We start from the raw sequence: 25216 nt of genomic DNA, 5'->3' as shown, positions 1-25216 counted from the left end.
AAAACCACTGTGTGTGATTTTTGTGGAATTAGCCACCATGGCTTGAAGGAAGACCAGAGCCCAGTGAGCATAAAGAATAAATTATTTCTTGCTCCTATAGAGGGTCTGTTGAGGTCGGAGTTGAAAGTGTTGCCAGGCCAATGGAGGGAAGCTTCCACTCCAGCTGCCTGGATTGAAATTAGACTGGATAAATAGAGGAATACAGTTCCCAGGACTGCCAACTCCTTAACCTTCATTAGTGCAAATATTTGCTCAGAATTTTATAAACGTGACTTTTTCAATGTCTCCTATTGTATTACATTGCAAGCACAATACACTGTTCATGTTGAAATTGAGATACAGCTTTTTATGCACTCTCAGCCCAGTTTAGGTGTGCAATCAAATGTTGCAAAATAGGGCTTTCAAAAAATGAAGTTTTGTACTATTATTCAGAGCATTTCCTCCTTTCCCATTGGTGTCAGCATATAGTAAAAAGTAGCCGGGACTTTCTCTTTAAAATAAGCTGCGAGGCCCTGGGGGACTCGCAACCCAACTTCAAAAACCCACATTCTTAAACCACTCCTTACGGCTGACTGGAAGCCCCTGGAGGTCTGAGCTGGTCTGTGGTCTTGGCAAGGCTTTTTCCTCGCCCACCAGGTCTGATGCAAGCACAGGTAGTTCAATGCATAAATAACTCTCATTTTAATGGAAAAGATTTATGTAGTCATAAAGAAAACGTCTCCCACTAAGCCAGTCTAAGCTACCAGCACAAGCACAGTGACTCAGTGTTGGAGTCAGTTGGGTTTTTGGAAAAAAATATCCTGCCATGTAAACAATAGAGATATTCTGTATAATAATATACTTCTTGTACTCTGTTTACCTAAATAGGTATTTAATGTCATTACGCTTATCAACAACACTCATTTGGTTTCCTTGAAATTCCTCAGATATTTTGTATGAGAAGGAACTTCCAATTTCACTTCAAATGTTCCTTTTTTTATTGAGGGGTTTTCACCCTGCTCTTCTGTATGAGATAACAAAGGCTACCTAAAAAAGTCATCGTTATAATGTAAACCTGTAAAAATGTACGTCATATTATATATTTATTTAATTACAAAGAAACTTTCATAGGTTGGCTTCACAATGAAAATAGAACAGCAACAATAGAATAAAATTTGCGTACAACCCCCCCATCCCCAAAGAAATAATAGAAACAGAAGCAGCAGATAACAGAGCAGCGCCGTAACGAGTTGCTAGAAATAAAGCTGTCCAAGCTAACCTCAGAGCTATATTCACCAGGTACCCTGGCTGTAAATTATGAAGGGCTTAAAATGCAAATGCATACTAAAACACATAAATACATCTACAATGAACACTTATCAACAAATCTATTTAAAATGATTTCATTCATTCATTTTATTTTTATTTATTAAATTTGTATACTACCCTTCATCCATAGATCTCCGGGTGATTCATAACAGAAAAATACAATATGAAAATACAAAATGCATGATAAAAACAAGAAAACGCACACAAGTCCCTCCACACAATTCTTCTTCTTCTTTGGCGACCACTCGTGGCCAAGTAAGATTATCTTCCATAAACACGGTTTTAACAATGAGTCTGTAAGTGACTGTGGAGACCAATTCTGGACCCATCTCCCCCCACCTCCTCCCACGAACACTTTAAAAGAGGTTGATTGGCAACCATATGTCTGTTAAAACAAATGAGTCCTAATTGCCCTGAAAAAGATGGGCAGGCGTGGATCCTGCTGGATGTTCGGTGTCATGGCATTCCAGATTCTAGGCACCACTAGGGGTAAGGCCATCATAGCGACTCACCTCCAGGACACCTGGGGGAAATGGAGCCAGGCCCCGAAGCTTAGCTTCATTTTTGGGCAGATTTGTATGGGAGAAGAAGGTTCTTAAAGAAGAAGAAGAAGAAGAGTTTGGATTTGATATCCCGCCTTTCACTCCCCTTCAGGAGTCTCAAAGCGGCTAACAATCTCCTTTCCCTTCCTGCCCCACAACAAACACTCTGTGAGGTGAGTGGGGCTGAGAGACTTCAAAGTGTGACTGGCCCAAGGTCACCCAGCAGCTGCAGGTGGAGGAGCGGAGACGCGAACCCGGTTCCCCAGATTACGAGACTACCGCTCTTAACCACTACACCACACTGGCTCTCTTTAAAGTCTTTAGAGCAAAATCTAGTGACTATTTTGGACAGGTGAACAAATAAGTATTTTTTGAAACAATTTAATTTTGACTTCCCCTAATATCAGTCAGGAAATGGGTCTCCTTCAGGAGCCCAGCATGAAGGCACGAGAGCACAAAGTGTGCTGGGACCTGAGGAGTTCACCTATTTGATCACCACACTTGATCTTCGCGTTTTGAATATGAAGATCGGAAGGGGACTTCTAAATCTAAAGCTGAACACACTTGAGAGCAGTACATGTGAAAAGATCTAGGAGTCTTGGTTGACCACAAACTTGACATGAGCCAACAGTGTGACGCGGCAGCTAAAAAAGCCAATGCAATTCTGGATTGCATCAATAGGAGTATAGCATCTAGATCAAGGGAAGTAATAGTGCCACTGTATTCTGCTCTGATCAGACCAGTTCTGGGCACCACAATTCAAGAAGGACACTGACAAACTGGAACGTGTCCAGAGGAGGGCAACCAAAATGGTCAAAGGCCTGGAAACGATGCCTTATGAGGAACGGCTAAGGGAGCTGGGCATGTTTAGCCTGGAGAAGAGGAGGTTCAGGGGTGATATGATAGCCATGTTCCAATATATAAAAGGATGTCACATAGAGGAGGGAGAAAGGTTGTTTTCTGCTGCTCCAGAGAAGCGGACACGGAGCAATGGATCCAAACTACAAGAAAGAAGATTCCACCTAAACATTAGGAAGAACTTCCTGACAGTAAGAGCTGTTCGACAGTGGAATTTGCTGCCAAGGAGTGTGGTGGAGTCTCCTACTTTGGAGGTCTTTAAGCAGAGGCTTGACAACCATATGTCAGGAGTGCTCTGATGGTGTTTCCTGCTTGGCAGGGGGTTGGACTCGATGGCCCTTGTGGTCTCTTCCAACTCTATGATTCTATGATTCTATGATTCATAGAATTGTAGAGTTGGAAGGCACCATGAGAGTCATCTGACCCCAACCCCCTGCGATGCAGGAATCTCAGCTAAAGCATCCATGGCAGATGGCCTCCCAAGGAAGGAGAGTCCGCCATCTTCTGAGAGAGTCCGTTCCACCGTCAAACAGCTCTTACTGTCAGAAAGTTCTTCCTGATGTTTTAGTCAGACATATTCTTGCAGTTTGGGAGCCTGATAAGTCAAGGTTTCTGATCTCACGGAGGCTTCTAAGTGCAACTCAGTTAAACATCTTTAGAAACCCCCTTCAGACCTTCACACTCCACATGGAAAAGTAGGGGTGGAGTGGGGACCGTATGTGTATCCCTGCCACCTAAATACTTTGTCCCCTCACACTTTCAGGCTGACCCCTTGAGTAGGCATACTGTTTTCTAGCGAACAGGGGTGCAACAGAAGTGGCAATCTCTTTTTTGTGAAATTAAAGAGAATCCTAATGGTTACTACTGGGATGAATGAAACCTCTTTGTTTCCTGTCAAGGGATAGATTTTGTTTAATTTTTTTTTTTAAGAGAGACCTTACAGGCCATTAGTTCATTGCACAGGATTTCCCGTAATACCATTCCGTGTAAATATGATAATTCAGTCTGTGTTATTAACTAGCCAAGTACTTGTGTGTCAAAACCACACTGTTAAATTAGCAGCTGTGCCAGAATGATTTGCTTTGACTTGAAACCTGCAGTCCTGAACAGCAGATACCCTACGCAGTTTGCTGCCACATTAATCCTATAAATAGTAAAGTTTCATTTATAGACTATTAAAACATCTCGCATGACAGAGGGCACAATGTGGTTCTTTCTTCCGAAAAGCTAATGAACTAAAAGCAAAAATTACATGAAGAAAAATCTTCTTCTATTAGGAAGTGTTAATATAGATGCAAATCCTATGGGTAAGTTGGGAGGGCTGGAGGGATTTGCTGCTATGACATTAAGCGCAGCCAACTGTGGGTTGTGAGGGAGGCAGAGGCCAGGCCTTTCAAAGGCTCCTTGCTCTCTTGCTGCCGTGGAAGAAAGGATGGAGTGCAATAGTTAGGGGTCTGGATCTTGATCTGGCCAATTTAGGGGGGTTAAATTGTAAAATCAGATTTTGTACTTCGGTTGTACGATGGCTCAGATTAAGTTTAGATTCAGGTAATCGGTTACCTTTGGCCATAATTCACATATGTTCAAATCTTTATCAAAACTATCAAGCAGGTTGTTGTTGCTGTTGCTGCTGTTACTCTTACTATTATTGTTGTTAATTTATATACTGGCTTTCCTCCTGATGGGTCCCAGAGCAGTAAGGAACATAATAAAAAATACAGTAGTTGTACATACTAATTCAAATGCATTTTAAGAAGCAGTACAACTAAAATAATAGCAGTATACAGCAGCACGCTAATAGCACTTTTAATGACCTGGGCAAAAATTGTAACACAAAAGCCCACAACCTTGTTTTAGTATACATTTGAAAATTAACTATATGGGAAGTAATCAGACTTCTTTCAGGGAGGGAATTCCACAGAAGGGGTGTTGCCACCCAGAAAGACACAGTACTGTATGTTTTTAATAGTTATTAGATAGATTGATAGATTAAATTCTATCAATGTTTAATTGCTTTTTAATTGTTTTTTCTTGTATGTTTTTTGCTGTTTTTGTTTTATCTGTAAGCAGTCTTGAGTGGCTGTCAGGGGAAAAGGTGGGGTATAAACCAACCAACAATAATGATCTCAAGTCACCACAACATGGGCCATACATTAAGTGATTAGAATGTAGTTGTAAACAAGCACCAAGATTTCTAATATTTTCAGCTCCATTCAAAACAAACATACAGTGGTGCCTCGCAAGACGAAATTAATTCGTTCCACAAGTTTTTTCTTCTTGCGAGTTTTTCGTCTTGCGAAGCACGGTTTCCCATAGGAATGCATTGAAAATCAATCAATGCGTTCCTATGGAGACTGTCCCCTCTTTTGAAGCAAGGGGCGGAGGGGAGAAGATCGCTTCTCTCCGTTGCCGCCCCTTGGTTCAAAAGGGGTCCGGGGACAGAGGGGAAGGTGCGCGCGCGCCTTCCCCTCTTTCCCCTCTTTTGAAGCAAGGGGCGGAGGGGAGAAGATCGCTTCTCCCCGTTGCCGCCCCTTGGTTCAAAAGGGGTCTGGGGAGTTCAAAAGGGGTTCAAAAGGCGCGCGCGCCTTCCCCTCTGTCCCCGGAGATTGTGGGGCTGGCAACGGGGAGAAGCGATCTTCTCCCCGCCGCCCCTTGCTTCAAAAGAGGTCCGGGGTGCGGGGGCAAGCTTCGTTTTGCGAAGCAAGCCCATAGGGAAATTCGTCTTGCGAAGCAACTCGAAAACGAAAAAACCTTTCGTCTTGTGAGTTTTTCGTCTCGCGAGGCGTTCGTCTTGCGGGGCACCACTGTATACACATTACCATGCAATTGTGTATAGCAATTGTGATTTATCATATCAACCTCTTTTACTTTGCAATTGGGTCTCCAAGTGAATTTGCAGTTGACAGTGGTCTCTCCCTCAGTTTCAGCCCATACTTTCATTGCACAGCATCCTTCATGTTGAAGGACGTTCTTTGGTCAAGCTGTTCTCGGCATCACTCTGAAAAAGTGTGAATGCATGGGTGGGTTGGAGTCAGGTGTAGGTCATCAACAAAGCAATAACTCACCTGAGGACAGTGAAGTTAACTCTTCATTCAAGGAAACAATCACTGCTCTGGCCTAGTAGTCTCAGCAACTCTTTCTAGGAGGTCTTGGCCCAGTGATGCAGTTGCGAGGACTGAAGGTCCCTGGCTTCACAAGCGCCCTGTGACTATGACTCCTTTTCCCCAGGATCTTCCGTCTCATGCTGCATCTGTGCACAACCACCCTCTGCTCTGCCCGTTTCATTTCTCTGCATGTTCTAGGAGACCAGGGAGAGGAGAGCTGGTTGCAGCAGGAGGGGAGACTCCCTGGATTCTTCCGGAGCCTGTCTCCCCCTGCCTCTTGGCCCCCCTCCCCTCCACCCTCTGCTTCATCCTCGGAGTCGGAGTCTGAACTGCTCTGCCACAGCCTCTTCCTGCTCACTAAACCCTGTCACCTCTTCCCAGTCTGCTCCTTCTCCCTCTGACCACTCATCATTTCCCCACTACCAATCCCCTGGCTTGGAGCCCTCTTCCTCTGGGAGTTCCCTAGGGGGTCCCCTGGTTGCTGCCTCCCACCACTCATCAGCCAGTTCATGACAGGGTGTGCATGTGCATGTGTGGATGTGGATGTGGATGTATGTGTCCCGGAACAAAGCAAGGAGCTGTGAATGACATGCTAAATATTATGGAATATTTTCCAGCATTGAGAATAATGTCATGGACTTATCTCCCACAGAGAATGCAGGAAACCCCATAGCTAGATATTTGCACTGACCTGAGTAAAAACTTCAAAACTTCACAGTGGTACCTCGGGTTAAGAACTTAATTCGTTCCGGAGGTCCGTTCTTAACCTGAAACTGTTCTTAACCTGAAGCACCACTTTAGCTAATGGGGCCTCCCGCCAGTGCCATGCGATTTCTGTTCTCATCCTGAAGCAAAGTTCTTAACCCGAGGTACTATTTCTGGGTTAGCGGAGTCTGTAACCTGAAGCATATGTAACCTGAAGCGTTTGTAACCTGAGGCACCACTGTATATGAAATGTCAGGAATAGGAAAAAGTTGTAGGCAGTAATGACCTCACACCTGCAATTATCTCCTCTAATTTCTGTCATTCTGTTTGAGTAATTATTTTTTGTTGTTTATTCTGAGGTTCCCTTTCATTAAAAGGCCAACTTCCCCAATGTTCTTTACAAAAATATTTAGAGACGCTTAAGTGTATTCTGTGTTTATTTCATCTAGGGCTTCTAGGCAATGCTTCCTTGAACCACAATTGCTCTTGGTCATATCACAATGAATTGCCAAATTTCCACCCTTCTCATACTCTTCTTGGTTACAAGTTTTTGTCAATTATCCTTAGCCTTCCTGTTCAGATTTCAGTTCACATGCGCCACTGGTTACAGTTTTTGAGCTTCTTGATAAAACTGCCTTTGAATCCCACCTCAGTATCCACTTCTCAGTAGTCTTCTCAAGATGGTTTAGTCCAGCCTTTTCGAACCTGTTGCCCTCCAGATGTTGATGGACTACCCCTGACCATTGGCCATGTTAGGTGGGGCTGAGGAGAGTTGTAGCCCTAAGCATCTAGACGGCATGAAGATGGAGACGACTGGTTTAGCCCAATTGTTTGCAACCTTTTCAGATCTGTCACCCATATCTAGTGCAAACTTTCAACACTGAAAGTACTTCTAAATTCTCTCCCCCCCCCCTTTCATGGTTTCTCTGTTATGCTCCACTCTGATTTCAGTAAAGAAATTTTTTGTTGTTTATCTTTACTACGTAAGTGGAAGATTTCCACTTCTGTGCCCCTAGGTACTACCTTCTCCCATGTCATTGCTTTGTATTTTATTATGTAATAGCTTTGTATTTGTACAGTGGTGCCTCGCAAGACGAAAAGAATCCGTTCTGTGATTCTCTTCGTCTAGCGGTTTTTTCGTCTTGCGAAGCAAGGCCATTGGCGGATTAGCGGATTAGCGCTATTAGCGGCTTTTAGCGGCTTATCAGCTTATCGGATCAGCTGATAAGCGGCTTAGCGGCTTAGAAAAAGGGGGGAAGGAAAAAAAAACCTGCAGGAACTCGCAAGATATTTTCGTCTTGCGAAGCAAGCCCATAGGAGATTCGTTTTGCGAAGCACCTCCAAAACGGAAAACCCTTTCGTCTAGCGAGTTTTCCGTCTTGCGAGGCATTCGTCTTGCGGGGCACCACTGTATATTGTTTAATGCAATGGTAGCCATTGTATTGCCTTCCAGACAGTGTGACCTATAACACCCATCAACCCTGAATTTTGGCTATGATGACTATGCCTTATGAGAGTTGTAGCCAGTGTTCTTTTTTCCAAGAAAAATAGGTGCTAGAATGCACCATGACTCCCACCGCTTCCTGTGGCGGCAGGCACAGCCTCCCGAAGGCACTTTGGTGCATCCCTTTTGCGATTGCCAAGGCTCCTTCCAGGAAGGCGCTTTGGCGATCATAAAAGGGCCACGCCAAAGCTCCTCTGCTCTGGTGTGACTTTTTTACATTTCTGGAAAGTGTTCTGGTGATTGTGAGAGTCTTGCCAAAGCACCTCTAGGACAGTGTTTCCCAACCGGTGTTCCGCGGCACACTAGTGTGCCGTGAGATGTTGCCTGGTGTGCCGCGAGATGTTGCCTGGAGGGAGGCGGGCGAGGGCGTTTGCTTCCCGGAGGACTTGTGGGAAGCCGCCCCTTCCCTGGGCGACGCACCGCCTCGCGCCTCCGGAGTCAGTCCCGATGGCTCTCGGAGGGACTCGCGAGCGACGGCGCGGCGGCTCCGGGGCGCGCTCAGCCGGGCCGCCGCGCGGCCCCGCTGCAGCTGCCCGGCGTGGAGCGCGACGCGGAGCCGGCCGGGCTTGGAGGCGCCCAGGTAGGGCCGAGCCGGGCGGGGGCGGGGAGGTCTCGGTCTGCTGCGGGCGCAGGAGGGCGAGCGGGAGAGGGGGAGCCGTCGGGTCTCCTGGAAGGAAGCGAGGCGGTGGCTGAGGGGGATGCAGCCCCGTCCCCAGCAACAGGCGCTCCTCGAAGTGAGGCCACAAGTCAGGGCTCAGACAGGGCCTGGAAGCAGCGGCTCCGGCTCTTGGGAGCGGAGAAGGGGACTTCGAAAGCGGCCTGGAGGAGAAAAGCCCCGATGCAGCGAGAGCGGGGAGCGTGCTGCCTTGTCCAGGCCTCCTCGCTTTGTGCCGTCCGCTGCCGGGAGCAGGACACGGGGGCTCCTCGTTCGCATGCTTTCCCGGGTGATCGGTGAGGGTTAGGGTTAGGGTTAGGGTCCCTCAGTCCCTCGCTTTGCTGCCTCCTCCCTCCCCACCCCCAAAGCTTGGAGGTTCCCCGGCAAGGGGGAGGGAAAAAAATTGAAAACTTTCACTTTCGTGCGTCCCTCCCGGCGTGACGCTGCGCGCTGACGTCACGGGGCTGTAATGGTGGTGTGCCGCGAGATTTTTTTCATCAAACAAGTGTGCCTTTGCCCAAAAAAGGTTGGGAAACACTGCTCTAGGAGGCCGTGCCAGCAGCTGCAGGAACGTGGCAGAGGTTTGGAGGGAAGGGAGCGAGCAGGTGACGGGGCAAGCAAGATGGTGGGGGAAAGAGGTGGCAGTACGGCATGTACTCCCTCAAAAAAGCACACAATATCCGGGGTGCATTTTGTTTGCTAACTCTGTTGTATGTCACCTTGTTAATCATTCAATTGATAGGCAGATACAAGTCAATAAAAACAAAACTACATGGAATGGTAACTATGGGACTGTTGCCCAAAACAGAGAAGCCTTTTGTTGAGTCCTTCATGGTAAAGTGGAGGAAAAGTTGTGTCTTCATGCCAAGTGATTCTTCTCCCTGCTGCTTACTACTGGTTGTTGAAGTTGGGGAAATACAGCATGGTGGTGGCAGAGAATGGAGTAAGTTTCTGCAGTAGCATGGATTGTTATAATCTGTGTTTCCACCCTCACTCCTCTCGTATGCAACTCTCTCAACTCCCAGGTGAAATCAGAAATTGGGATCAGGAAGCCCTGCTTCTAAATTAGTAATTTTCTTATGCACGAATCCTGGCAAAGTCTAAACCTAGCTTTTTCCATGTATGCTATTAAACTGGCATGATTAAGGCCTATGAGTTTCAGCAGCCGGAGATGCTACAAGACAGCAATTAGCATTTTGCAGCTAGAGGAGCAGGAGGCAGCTGTTTAGCGTGAGAATCGGTTTAGATTTCATCCACAATATCAGATGTTTTAGTCACTTGGCCTTCACATCAACTGTAGAATGGGGCAATACTATGAATGTCATCTTCACAAAACAAAACAAAGCTGGGCAATTATATATAAAATGTGTATATTCCCCCCAAACAACAAGAAATTTTACATTTAAAAAAAAAAAACAGATTATTTTGAAGCACTCTTCTAAGATGCTTACCCAGATCTTTTCTGTGAACCGCCGTGAGATCTCCAGATACAGAGCGATATATAAATTCAATAAATAATAATAATGCTTACATTAGACAAGTATGAGCATCAGATAACTACATTCTCAGTTTTGAATTTTTGAAGTCAGATGCATAGTTATCTTTTGGGGTAATTAATTTTATCCACAGGCAGCTTTGGATGGAAGAACACCCCCCCCAATAAATAATGGACTGTTGTGATTGAACATTCAGTATTCATACATGCTAAACCAGGGGTCACCAACACAATGCCTGCAGACACATACAGTCATACCTCTTGTTACGTTTGCTTCAGGTTAAATCTTTTCAGGTTGCGTCCCGTGGCATCCCGGAAGTAACAGAATGGGTTACTTCCGGGTGTCGCCGCTCGCGCATGCGCAGGTGCTCAAAATGACATCATGCGCAGAAGCGTGGGTTGCATTCTGCTCAGGTTGCGAACGGGGCTCCGGAACGGATCCCGTTTGCAACCAGAGGTACCACTGTACCTTCTAAGTGTCCTGATTTTCCGGGGACAGTCCTGAATTTACAAAAGTCATCCCAGCTTCTGATTTGATCCCAAAATGTCCCTATTTCCCCTGCATTTTCCTGAGCCAAGTGACACATCTCTTATCAGAGCTTAGCTAAAAGAAAATTGCCTGAGTGAGGTAAGCTTCAGGAGCAGGAGAATGTTCCACAGTCCTCAACTGGGTTCCCCTTGCCGTTAAAAATGGATATGATGGGCTTCCCCAGCGGCTGGGGAAACCCAGCCAGATGGGTGGGGTATAAATAATGTTGTTGTTGTTGTTGTTGTTGTTGTTGTTGTTGTTGTTGTTGTTGTTGTTGTTGTTATATCTTCTTGAATGTGTGGATCTGCTACTCTAACATCATTTGGCCCTTGCTTGATCTCAACAAGGTTCTGAAAACAGCTACTCCAAAGTATTTCAGCCATTTTATAAAGGGTCAGTGGGTCTGGGATATGCTTCCTGCCAAGTCTCATTGCGAGGGAAGTTACGTGCCATTCCAATTTTGCTGACTTCTGGCACCCAAAATGTTGGCCTTTAATCTTCGTTTTCTTGGCAGAACAAATGAGCACACATGTAAGGCTGGTTCTTCCAAATCGGTAAACATAGACAGCCTAAAATAAGCACTCTGCTTTCTTCTTTGGCTGGACTAATATAATAATTGTTGAGCAAAATTCCTGGTATAGTGTAAATATTTATGGATATGGATTACCAGCAAATTGGATTTAAAAGTCAATGTATCCCTCTTTATTGGCATTGCAGAAAGTGAGGTTTAAGAGCTGCAGATCCAGTCTTCTGACACGGAGTTTTTTCATGCACTGCACAGCAAGAAACTTGAATTTGAAACGGAGTGTGCACTCAGCAGGGTGCCACTTTAAATCCAAGCTTTCTGATAAATGTACTTGTACAATATGTGTTTTCAAACACAAATTTGTCCACATTCCCACTTCACATTTTAGGCATATACTTAATACACCAGTTGTATGTCTTTAAAAAGTAAACTGTGAATAGAGGTCCTTAGTCAGGAATTCTGAGGTTCATTACTATTTTATATATCATACCATAAGCAGAATTAACTTATTGGCGCTCATCACTCCCACCCTAATCTGTCCCCTGCTGGGACATTATAATTTATTGGTGCTAGGGTAGTTCAATTTCCTCTTTCTTCCTACCCCCCCCCCCTTTACCCTTTTCTTCAAATTCCACTCAATAACATTTAGGGTATTGTCATTCAAATGGATGAACTCAGATGATCTTTTCAAATTCTAGTTCATTTTCACCCCCCCCCCTTTTCTGTCCCCAAGGCAGAAAGGAAAATTATCCATAGAAAGCAATGGAGAAATCCAAGATTTTAGCACAGCTGTAATTAGGAAGTAGCATGTCCTCTCCCAAGGGTGACTGCATGCTTTCAGCATTCGAAATATTTCGCATATGTTCTTTTGGTAAACCTTATACAGACATTTAAAACAGATTCAGCTGCACACCAGTATTTTAGCTTAACTGTGCATAATGTGTTTAGCGCTTGGAAACAGTGATATTCTATTCAGGAAAACAATTCCAAATCCACCGTCGGATGTGACTTGATTGTAAGTATGAAGGAATCAGATTAATTAGTCAGAAATAAAAATAACTCTGTGGTTTTCTTCTCTCTCACACATCTGCTGTTTGCCCACCATGTTCTTTCCAGTTTGTATAGGCCTGTGCAGTTGCCCTTTGCAAACTTTAGCACTGGATTGCAAGATTACATAATCAATCCCAATAGTTGCTTGGGCAGGGGAAATTTTGAAGGGTTAAGTTAAGCAATAAGTGATCCCATTGTTGACAGGGTGTGTTGGGTCTGACGTTAGCCCTGCTACTGTTCACATGGTGGAGGAGCTGGTATAATGTGGTAGAAAGATTTGGCCCGTGTTTATCTTTCCGTGTGGAGCTTTCACAAACTCTTAAGTTAAACTGTGCTTGTTTGAGCTGGTGGATAGTGACAGAGTAGAATAATAGCATATTTGCATTGCTTCACGTGCATTGTCTTGCTTCAATCTTTTTGACAACCCTGCAAAATAGGTCAGTTTTTTTATCACCTTTCTGCAGATGAAAGGGGCTGATGCTTAACTAACATCACCTTGTGAGTTTATGGCAGTTTTAAAATCTGAAACTTCCTGATGCTTAGCTCTGATTCTTTGACACTATGCTCAATCAGATCAACTGACATATTAGCCATCCTATGCCCTTGCATATGTTGGACTATAAATCAAAATTGTAATTATATCTCTTAAAGAGTTCTTGCAATAAGCAATGTTACGATAAAGCATTAACTGTTCACTACCATAGTGACATTTACTGACTGGTTCTAACTACTAAGTTTCTTTGAAATGTTAATGAAAATAACACAAGTGCAGTTGCATATCTTCTGTTGCAATTCGCTTTTCTTCATCTGTTCTGTATAAAGTGCTCTTTTAAAAAAAATCTCACATCTTCATTTAAACCACATACAAGCATGGTGTACCTGCTTGTTCCGAGTTGTTACTGATTTTGCAACTAGCATCATGGCTTTGATAGGAGTGTTTTATTTAAAGTGTCCTGGGTTTTAAAAAATGTAATTGCAGCAGATGTTGCTCTGGATTTTCTCTCTCTTTCAGGCACTCTGAAGTTTTACTTGGTCCCCCCCCCTTTTTTTTCTTTCTGCCTCCTGGACAGGTACATGAAAGGGAAATCCTTGTATAGTCAAATGTTTGTTTTACTGTCTAAGGCTGACAAAGGCCCCTTAGCCTGGGCTGATTTCTTCTTGAAGAGCTGTAATTATTCATGGGAAGGGAGGGGAGGGAGCCTTTGTCACTAATAGGCTCCTGGGTGCTTCTTGAAACGGGCTTTTATTATTCCTTTCAACATAATTTTCTACTGAGGAGGTTAAAAAAGAAACCCTCCTTCTCTGCTGTTGAGCGATAAAAGGTAATTGTCCTTTCTTGAGAGCTCTGATGCTGCTAGGTTCCTTATGTGTTTTAAAGGAGGTTGCAGGAAAAAAAAAACGATGTTCTCGGTGGAATTGCCATGACAACAGTCCTTTAGAAATAAACATTCTGGCATTGTTATTCCAGACACACAAATGTGAGGGGTGGGGGAGAGCAGCTTTCTTTTAAGCACAAACAGATTGTGCCCCTTTAAAATGCACTTGTGAACTTTGCTTTTCTCAAGATTTACATACCGGTTTAGGGCAGAGAAGATTCCAGCATCTTTTACATTCTATGTACATCCCATTACGATACTAAGTGGAAAAATGGTGGCAGGGGTGGGGTGGGGAGAGGCAGCAGTGGTTAAAAAAGACATAAACATATCCTTACCCAAAAGAACAACAACCAAACACACCTTGGTAGATATCTGAGAACTGACTACGGCAACCAACAGTAAAACCACCGGTCATGAGGCAAAATGGATATATAAAACTTCAATCTGAGACCAGCCCACCTGAACAGAGATGTTCAAATCTGTTAATTTTGGTTTTTCTCTGCTTCTCTGCTTTCCATTCTTAAATTCTCTCCATTTCCGCATCTGCCTGTGAATCTTTTTTTTAAGTCCTCTCTCATCAGCATATTGGTGCAAATTTCTTCTAATAGAGACATTATTGTATCTAATTTTGCCAGTCATTTTTGGCATTCTAATCTAGTTATGCCGCTAACAATTGCCCCTAAGGCCACAATCCTGTGCACAATTATTTGGGAGTAAGTTCAGCCGAACTCAGTATGACTTGCTTCTTGGCAAGCTTTCAGGAGCGCTACATAAAAAACTTCTGAATGGACTTAGGTTGAAAATTAAGCACCTGTGTCTATACTGCATGTACAGTGGTACCTCGGGTTACAGACGCTTCAGGTTACATACGCTTCAGGTTACAGACTCCGCTAACCCAGAAATAGTACCTCGGGTTAAGAACTTTGCTTCAGGATGAGAACAGAAATCGCGCGGCAGCAGCAGGAGGCCCCATTAGCTAAAGTGGTGCTTCAGGTTAAGAACAGTTTCAGGTTAAGAACGGACCTCCGGAACGAATTAAGTACTTAACCTGAGGTACCACTGTACTTTCATCTCCCAGTGGTAGAGGATGTGATTTGCAGGCAGAAGGTCCCAGGTCCAAGACAAGACAGCAAGGATTAGAAGCTGATCTCGGTATAAATCACGTTTCCTGGGTTCCTAACAAGGACTGACCGTACAGGATTCACCATTTTCAGCAATGTGATTCCCACCTCCACCCCATTTGAGAGGTTTCTGAGGACTTGCCAACATTCCCATGTACTTAAACTAACATTGCCCTCAGTCACACTCAATCCTGTAGCCAAGAGGTTACCACACTTTGGGGGCACATTTTGAAATTTGAGAAAGCGCTGGTGGTGATGGTCACAAAATGAGTGCCATGGAGGGGTGTGGCATAACACAAAATTAGAGAGACAGCCACTCCTTTTAACCTTATGTTTATCATGGGGAGTGAAGTGTGTCCCAGTTATAGAGCTCCTCCATCTCTCCCATCACCCCGATGCTGTTGCTGTCTAAGAACAGCAGAGAGCATTCCTCAGTAGGAAGAAAAATGTACTGAGGAACACCAGTCTCATTCCACACAAATCACCTAGAAGGTACCTGTACATTTTGCCCCATAGTGTTCTTTCTAGAGGGCTAGAAACTTACTTTTTTATATAAAGAAACAGGAAGAGTCTGGAGTACCTGCTCAGGGGCACCACTAGACCTGGGCACCATGGCATCTACGGGCACCTGGTTGGGACCCCCTGATGCAGCCAAATCTAATTGGCTTTATAGCGTTATGACATCACCCACCCACAGGTCCCTGATTAAGTGGGACTGTCCATGTAACTAATTCAGAAAGACGGAAGAAGCAGCAGGTAAGAAAAGCAATGGAGACAAACAGACTCAGAAAAAGGTGAATATTTGGACAATATGAATATAAAATTCTGAGGAACAGAATTTTCATCTCACCAAACTGCTGAGCAGCAAAACACTGGGTGGTTTTTTTCTTGGCGTCTGATGTTCTCAGGAACATAATTTGTTTCTCTGATGTCAGTGGCAAGATTCAGCAAATAAGATTTGTTCCTCTGGTTCATTTCTGGCATCTTACAGTTCAACCCCCGGCTTAATTTTGCTCCAGTTATTCCGTAAACAGTTCTCATTATTTGTGATTCACATCAGTCCCGTCTTCCTAGCACAACTAGGAATGGGAACATAAAGGCTCTGTATAGTACACCTGGTTATCTTTTATGTCCCACTGTGGTCTCTAGTCTGATTCTGCATGTTTCAAGCAGTAGCTTGATGGATGGCGGCTAACAGTTTGAGGTTGAATCCTGACAAGACAGAAGTACTGTTTTGAGGGGACAGGGGGCAGGCGGGTGTGGGGGACTCCCTGGTCCTGAATGGGGTAACTGTGCCCCTGAAGGACCAGGTGCGAAGCCTGGGAGTCATTTTGGACACACAGCTGTCCATGGAGGCACAGGTCAAATCTGTGTCCAGGGCAGCTGTCTACCAACTCCACCTGGTACACAGGCAAAGACCCTACCTGCCCACGGACTGTCTCACCAGAGTGGTGCATGCTCTGGTTATCTCCCGCTTGGACTTCAATGTGCTCTACAAGTGGCTATCTTTGAAGGTGACCTGGAAATTGCAATTAATCCAGAATGCGGCAGCTAGACTGGTGACTGGGAGTGGCCACCGGGACCACATAACATCGGTCCTGAGAGATCAGCATTGGCTCCCAGTACGTTTCCGAGCACAATTCAAAGTGTTGGTGCAGACCTTTAAAGCCCTAAATGGCCTCAGTCCTGTATATCTGAAGGAGCGTCTCCACCCCCATTGTTCAGCCCGAACACTGAGATCCAGTGCTGAGGGCCTTCTGGCGGTTCCCTCATTGCGAGAAGTGAGGTTGCAGGGAACCAGACAGAGGGCCTTCTCGGTAGTGGCGCCCACCCCGTGGAACACCCTCCCTTCAGATGTGAAGGAAATAAGTATCTATCCTATCTTTAAAAGACATCTGAAGGCAGCCCTGTTCAGGGAAGTTTTTAACATTTAATTCTGTATTGTTTTTAACATTTGATTGGGAACTGTCCAGAGTAGCTGGGGAAACTCAGCCAGATGGGTGGGGTATAAATAATAAATTATTATTAGTATATTATTATTATAACTTGTAAAAGCTGAAATGAGTTCCCCTCAGTGCAAGGGGTATTTCTGCAATAAATATGTATAGAATTTGTTGTCATCTGGATTGTTTTCAGAATTTGTGCATTTTCTTTCTCTTTCTCTTTCTCCAGAGGGTATGAACTGTATGAACAAAGATCATGGGTGCGCACATATCTGCCGAGAGACACCCAAAGGTGGGGTTGCCTGTGAATGTAGGCCTGGCTTTGAACTTGCCAAAAACCAGAAGGACTGCAAATGTAGGTAGATGCAGACTAAATCTTAACTACCCAACATGCCTTAATTTCCACATTGCTGTTGTTTTATAAAAATCAAGGAATCCATTTCATTTCATTGACCTGTGGGTTTGGGTTAAGTATTTCCTGCCCATCTCGTAATCAGAGGCAGCATGTATGGAATTGTTCAATGTATTTAACAGGCATGCTGTACAACCATATTTTGATTCGATGGGTGAAGCAATTTGTATCCATTTCTTAATTCTCTGGTGTTAAATAGAACTGATAAATAGTGGAGGAAGTTGTTTCAGATTGCCATTTGAGGGTTGTTGTTTTTAGTAAAAATGAAGTAGGAATGGATGAACACTATTAGGGAAATTCTGTGCATCAGTCTGTCTAATAACCTGGCTCCCCTTTGAATATTGGTGCAGGAGTTATGCAGACCCCATAAGAAATTTAACTAAAAACATTGGTTATCTGACCCTGGTTGACCCACTTTGCTACTTTTTCAGTCACCCGGTCACCAGGTTCCTCAGTCTCCACAGTGCAGCCCGAAGGCTTTGCAAAGGTTCTTCATTCCCTCATGTATGCATATTGTATTCAAGTTTGGGTGGCATAACTGGAACTGTGGTTGATAGACCCAACATGGAACTCACAGGCATATAGTGCAGAGCTTTCCAAACTGTGTGTTGTGACACGTTAGTTCGTTGGCTGCAGTGTGTAGGGGTGTGTCTCCATTCATTTTGTTATTACAGTTTATGTATATGTCCTTATTTCTTAGAAGGGATTAGTTTAAACTCCAGTTTGCTAGTAAAACTCAATTACTGTGTCACCAACATGAAAAGTTTGGAAAGCTCTGATATAGTGAATTGAATAGGGTGAGCCCTGAGAAACATTCACCATGGTGTGTTTTATTGCCATGGAACTGGAGCATATATGTGATGGACATGGAGAATTTTTCTATCAATTGACTGTATTAGGATTCCAGATCCTGTCCTTAGCAGCTGTTTCTTAAAGAGTTTTGAGGTGGGGAGAGGCAACACAAACATAGTTTTCCCCACTGCAGTGATGAGAAAACCTGCACCTGCAAAGAGTCTGGAATTTCTGCATTACTGGAGATCTAGAATCATAGAATTGTAGAGTTGGAGGGACCCCAAGGGTCATCTGGTTGAACCCTTTGCAATGCAGGAAACTCAACTAGATCACACATAACAGGTGGCCATCCAACCTCTGCTTGAAAACCTCCAAGGAAAGAGTCTCTTGGGAGTTGGTTCCACTGCTGAACAACTCTTACAGTCAGAAAGTTCTTCTTGATGTTTAGTTGGAATCTCCTTTCTTTTAGCTTTAATCCATTGGTTTGGGTCCTAGCCTCCAGAGCAGTAGAAAACAAGCTTGTTTCATCTTCCATGTGGCAGTCCTTTAAATATTTGAAGATGGCTACCATATCTCCTCTAAGTCTCCTCTAGGCTAAACATACCAAATTCCCTGAACTGTTCCTCATAAGGCTTGGTTTCCAGACCCGTGATCATCTTGGTTGCCCTCTTTTATATACATTCCAGCTTGTCAATATCCTTCTTAAATTGTGGTACCCAGAACTGGACACAGGACTCCAGGTGTGGTCTGACCAAGGTGGAATAGATCCGTACTATTACTTCCCTTGATTGAGAAACTATTTCTGATGCAGCCTATCATAGCCTTACCTTTTTTCCTGCTGCATCACGAGGTTGACTCATGTTAAGCTTGTGCTCTACTAAGTATCTAGTACATTCACATGTACTACTGGCAAGCTAGGTGTTCCCCATCTTATATTTGTGCATCTGGTTATTCCTGCCTACATGCACAACCTTACATTTGGCCCTATTGGAATTCATGTTGTTAGTTTGGGCCCATTTCTGTCTTCTGCGGCATTAGCTAACCTTCCCAGTTTGGTGTCATCTGCAAATTCGCTGAGCATCCCACCAGTAACTTCGTCCAAGTCGTTTATAAAGACGTTGAACAACAACGGGCCCAGGACAGAATCCCGTGGAATCCCACTTGTCACTTTTTTTACAGGCTGACAAGGAACGATTAGTGAACATTCTGGGTTCAGTCAGTCAACCAGCTACAAATCCACCTAACAGTTAATCTCATCCAGCCCACATTTTACCAGCTTCTCTGCAAGAATATCATGGGGGCCTGGGTCAAAAGCCTTACTGAAATCAAGATACACTACGTCCACAGATTTCCTTTGATTCACCAAGACTTTATTGGGGGAGGGATGAGATTTCTTTGGCATCACTTGTTTTAGAGAAACCCATGCTGTGTTTTAGTAATCCCAGCATCCTTTCCTAAGTTCTAGGACCTTACCTGGTATTGACATCAAGCAGACCAGTTGGTAGTTACCTGGATCATCTTCTTTTTCCCTTTTGAAGATGGGGAAAACATTTGCCTGCCTCCAGTCTGCAGAGACCTCATCTGTTCTCCAATAATTCTCAAAGATTATAGACAAAGGCTCTGATATTACATCTGCAAGCTCCTTTAGTACCCTTGTGTGTAGCTGATCAGACCCTGGGTGTTCCCTTACCACCTCTTCTCCTGTCATGGGCTTCACCTCCCTCCTTGCATCACTTATTCTGTTATCACCAGGTTGAGCACTGCTTTCCTTTTGGGTGAAGACAGAAGCAAAGTAGGTGTTGAGGCATTCCACCTTCTCTCTGTCCCCCAATAGCATTTCTCCACCTTCTGCACGCAAGGGACCTACTACTTGCTTGTTCTTCCTCTTGCTTTAAGCATTACCAAAAAAACCCTTTTTTAATTTATATTTTTAACCTCTCTTGCAAACCTAAGCTTTGGCCTGCCTGGCCTTCTCCTTGCAACTGTTGGCTATTCGTGCATACTCTTCCTTTGTGATTTTGCCTTTCTTCTGTTTCTTATATATGCAGCCACACTGATTTCTTTAGGTTCTTCCCACTTCTCTTTCTTCCTGGAATTGTCCTCCTTCGTGCCGTCAGTACAGGAGTTGGAACTAATAGACTAATGCAAATGCATGAAGATGCCTTATAATAATGTATGTGTCCTGGCAGATATACCAAGAGGTGGAGACTGGCCCAAGGCCATAGCCAGATAAGGATTTGAAACTTGGTTTCACACAGCTAAATCCAATGGTCCAATATACCACAGGTGCCCAGTATTACCAGCCTCTGCTGCCACTTGAGAATCTTTCAAGGTGGAGTAAAGGTATTGTTGGGCTTAACCATGTGGCTGGACCCAATGTGTGGCTGCAACACATTAGGTTTGTAAGCAGTTCCTGTGTGACTTCTCCTCCTCTGAATCTGTTGTGATGGAGGCACAGATAGGAGATCCCTTGGATTGAGTTTTGGATATTATTCAAGTTCTCACTTAGCTGTAATTAAGTAGATGGTCTCTGGGAAAATCATAATCTCTAAGCCTAATCTATTTCAAAAATGGGATAGCAGAGAAGGCAGCAGACACTGTCAAACCTTGATTTTAAATCAGGATTAGGGAAGCCTGTCCATTTTGGATTATCTTAGACTTAGACCATGAAACCTCTGGTCACAAATGGATCAGGACTGTGCCCTTAGAGGCCTCTGCTTCCTGACAAACCAAGTTCTTATGTTTCCCAGCATCTTGAAACCCATGACGCAAGGATGGCAAAGGTGTGGGGTGTGGGTCCCTGCTGTGGCCATCATTGGGAAAGGTGCTGCCCTGGCCAGCTCCTTCCATCTAATAAGCAGTGTGCGCACACCAAACCCTGAAAATATGTTACAGTACAATGTCCAAAATTCACTGAATGCACATTCTTATGGTAGCTGGCAAACCTAAAACAATATTGCTAATGTCCAAAGATGCACTGGGTGATATACAGTCACCTAAACATAATAGTTAGCATTCAATAGTTTGTATCCAACCATAAGTAGATGGGGAAATAAACATTTTCAGACACTCAGACCCATCAAAGATTGTCAGCAGTCTCACGTGCATGTTGCCCTTACTCCCGCTAATATCTCTTAGGAAGTATGTGATGACAAATTTGGAGCCAAAACATTGCCACTGAGAAACAAGTGGGTATCAGCATCCTTGGGAGACCTCAGTTTTTCCAGAAGTACAAAACATAAAAAGCCTAGGCAATAAAAATGTCTCAAAGCCATCCAGCAGCTAGAACCATAAACAGGAGCCCTCCTGTTCCAATCCAGTGTAGCGTTTTGTTGAAGGTCCTACTTATTTGCCACATTTTAGACATTCACAGCAAAAGCTAGGTGGACTGATAGATTTTCAATAAACTATATTCCTATGGAAAAAACTAAGCTATATAAACACATATGTTAACTGAATTTGAGTGCGGAAAGCAATGCATTATTTATAACAATTAAGGCTGTGATTTTTCTAAGCTATTTAAGTGTCAGAAGTGCTTTGTATAGGGTGCACTTTTTCTAAGTGCTCAGTTTCTACATGCAATTTCTGAGTAAACCTCACAGAACCCCTTTCAAATGGTATTATTTTCCCGTCATCACAGACGTGTGTGGGTTTGAGGCAGAGAATAAAGATACTTAGGGAGTTCGTGGCAAGATAAGATCTGAAGCAGCTTACACCTGAAAACTCTACTTCGCCATTTTCTCTAGCTTATGCATGCCGTGGTAGCAAAAAGGCATAGCGTACAAAGACAGCACATTCTGTTGCCACAAGCCATACATTCTGGCAACCACAAGAAACTCTCCTCTCAGATAGTCACTTGGGTGTTGCAGGAAAAGGTGTAAATGCACAAACTTCGCTCACTCAAATTTGGAAGTTGCTAAATAACCATAGGTGGGGTCATCAAACCATAAAAAGAAGAGGTCTGGTGGTGGTAAAGTTAACTGCCCCAGTTAGTTAGTTAGTTAGTTAGTTAGTTAGTTAGTTAGTTAGTTAGTTCCTTTGTTCCTTCGTTAGTTAGTTAACACTGCCTCACTGGTTTTTAAAAGCTTTCATATTCTGAAGAACTAACAATAGAAACAAATTTCAAATCTGGGCTATTTTTCTACTGTGGTCTAGAGCACTGATTTCTGAAGCTATAGGTTAAGTCACTGCTGGAAAAGAGCAACACCTTCCCCAGGACAGGAAAATCTGGGGATTCCCCCCCCCCCCGTGCTGTATTGAAAATTATTAATGGAAATGAATCATGGAAAAGTATGATGGCCTCGGAGTAACGGTAGCCCAGTGCAGACAATCAGAGTGTCTAGCTGGAGGGGGGGCGGGGGGGTTGCAGATCCCTTACTGGACACAACCTTTCTGCATTCAGGCTCCTTTCTGGAAGGGACCTACATGCTTGTGTTCCAGACGTGCAGCCTGTAACCTAGAACAATAATGGGCATGGACCAAATGTTCGGAACCTGTATGAGTTGGGGCTTTTGCACATAGAAACTTTGAACATGTGGAGGTTTGCCATGGCAAGGGATGGACTGGTGGGCACAATCCTGATCTGCTTACTCCCACTTGTGCATGCGACACACTTTGACCCTCTGCACAGGGCTACCGGCTGCTTGGAATGTCGCTGCTTACCAAGGGTAGGAGATTTTGGAAATAACTATTTTGTTTTCATGTGTATTGCTTTTTTAAAACAACAACTTGAACTTATTTTGTGTGCCTAGAACTCCTCAAAACTAATTGGTTTCACTGTTGTTTTATTCATACATATATATACACACACATTTTTGGGGGAATAACTAGTAACCTGTAACTATGGAAATGGAGGCTGCCAACACACCTGTGATGACACAGATACGGGACCTGTGTGCGGTTGTCATCAAAAGTATGCCCTACACTCGGACGGCCGAACATGTATTGGTAAGTACCCTCCCTCTGAATTGTACAAATATGTGTGTGGAATTGAAATGCTGCTTAAAAGAATGGGTCATAAACTCCTGATCTTATCTAATAAGTTTAAATTTGTAAAAGTGATAGAAGGCAGCATTTGAAAGCTATAATACATTTGTTGGTTAAGGATTTATCACTTTTTAATAGCTTGATATGTGTGCATGTGTACACAAACCCATATATGTGTATTCTTCCCTGGTATTTTGTATACTACTGGATGTTGGAAAAAAGCAGCTGCAATCTCTTACACTGGCTGTTCATATAGAGGAAACACGAACCAGAAGTTTTTATCTGGACTGTTCTGCTATCCACAGTATTACATTTTGCCCCTTTTAAAAATTCAGGAGTGTAAATGATGCTCATTGTGATAAAAGTTTTTAGTAATGGTTTCACTGGGAGAAAGTGATAGCTAAAGTCATTATTTTATTTAAAATACATGTTCAAACATGCCATGACCTATATAGCTACCTATTCATATTACAACCGTGCAACCAGAATTCATCACCTGAATCCATTTCTGTGGGTGACTCCCCACATGGTTCTGGTGGTTGCTCAAATTGAGACTTTTTCTAATACCCCCAAGCATATTGAGCATGCAATTATTTCAGCCAGTTTGTAGTGTATTCATGGTAAAACTAATGCAATAGCTGCTGACTGTACTGAACTCCATCCTGGAACCTGAGCATTAATGAATACAGCCAGGGCATCTGGGCAGTGTAAGAAAGGGAGTTCAAACTTCAAAAAGAAGTGATTTGGTGAGGACCAGACACATGACAGATTGTGACTGGAGTGGAAGAAGAGCTAGAATTATATGGAAAGAATGCTTTCTGTCATGGTGTTGTCACTTGGACAATTTTGCACCACCATGTGAAGCAGGCTGTATTCTTTTGAGATGATCGTTTGCACATGTTTTATTGTGGTTATAAGCACAGAATCCAAGAATTTACCTTTTTCCTTTTTTTAATGTATGGTGCATTTGTGGGGGAGAACTGCAATTGTTTCAGTTAATAAGAAGCTGTTTTAACACTTCCTCTAGATTTTACACCAAAATCTAGAAGCCCTTTAAATTTAAAAATTCATGGAACATAATTCTAGTCACAGATACACACTTTAACATCCCACTGATTTTAGTGGAGGCAATATGTGCCTAACTTTCTGACTGAAATCTGAGATTTACAGTTTTGGCATGGTCATGCTGTATGGTACTTAAGTTTTTGTGGGATGGGGGGGCGTTCATTAGTTGTATTTTTCTGTTCTTTGTCTGTTTCAAAGCAGAGAAATACTGTATAACAAACTGAAGCATTCTCAAAGGGCATAATCCAACAAAAGGTAAGCTCTCTAAGTGCTGTTAATTTCAGTGGGAGCATCAAGCATGGGTTTAAATAGCCCCTATCCAAAGTAAAAGATTTTGTATTAATTGTGCCCATAATCCATATAATTTAAAAGCATTTTTCTTAGTTGTAGCCGAATTTGATTTGGCATTTCCAGAATTATGTCAGATAAGTTGTAAAAGTATTTGTCTTAACCTTTGATTGCAAGACTTAACGATTGTGAAAATTAGTGAGCTCAAGAGAAATTACTAGTAAAATTTGACTCTAAAACATTAAAGAAGTCCCATTTTCTCTGATCCACATCTAATTGTACAAAGTGAACAAAATTTAGATAAATGTTTCCCAACAAATTTTGTATAGCAAGCTATCACTATATAGCTTAATCAGCAGTCATTAATTTCCTCTTTAAAGCTAAAATATTTATTCCTTAATTAAAGGTGTGTGTGAATGTCTGTGGTGAATCTAACATATCTTGACATCTGTGGATAACTGTATAATTCCATCGATCTTATATGTGTATTGAAGTCTTTTGAGCTGATGAAATTAAATGTCTTTTTAACGTGCTTTGATTATGGACACCCTAAAGTCTTGATCCCGGGAAGGAAACCATTGAGTCAGCCCTCAGTGCTAAGCATATGCTCCGTACAATCAGCTCTCTGGATGAAATTAACAGATTTGCCTTAAAGATTTAGCCCCTTGTACCTTTATTAAATGCAGTCTAATTGTGATTACAATGTAGCTGTTATTCTTGGGTTTCTTCTATTTTTATTTTTGAAAGCACCATTAAAACCTTAGAGAGCCATTATAGGGTTGGAAATCTTGGTACAGTTTTCACTGAGAGAAGTGATAATTTCAGGGCGATGCTTATTTGGTCTGGCATAGAGAAAAACTGTTGAACTGTTGGAAACTGTACTTTACCCCTCCCTTTCTGCAAAGTTATTGTATAATATGACTTTATATTACATTTTCTGTTCCTGTAATTTAAGTC

General features: G+C 43.2%; 1 protein-coding gene across 6 annotated transcripts in view; it reads left to right on the top strand.

Annotated features, from left to right (window-relative positions):
• Nucleotides 1-25216, top strand: part of SCUBE1 (signal peptide, CUB domain and EGF like domain containing 1) — a 191909-nt gene that overhangs the window by 80984 nt on the left and 85709 nt on the right. For all 6 annotated transcript variants that reach the window (XM_081191594.1, XM_081191593.1, XM_081191592.1 and 3 more), the window contains 2 exons: nt 16946-17071; nt 22751-22867. In XM_081191594.1, the coding sequence (XP_081047720.1) occupies nt 16946-17071; nt 22751-22867 (243 nt within the window). The remainder of the gene's footprint in view (nt 1-16945; nt 17072-22750; nt 22868-25216) is intronic.

The sequence above is a fragment of the Podarcis bocagei genome, assembly GCF_964188305.1.
Source record: "Podarcis bocagei genome assembly, chromosome: 4".
Lineage (NCBI taxonomy): Eukaryota > Metazoa > Chordata > Lepidosauria > Squamata > Lacertidae > Podarcis > Podarcis bocagei.
Note: the sequence above shows the minus strand (reverse complement) of the source record. Positions and strands in the feature narration are given on the sequence as shown.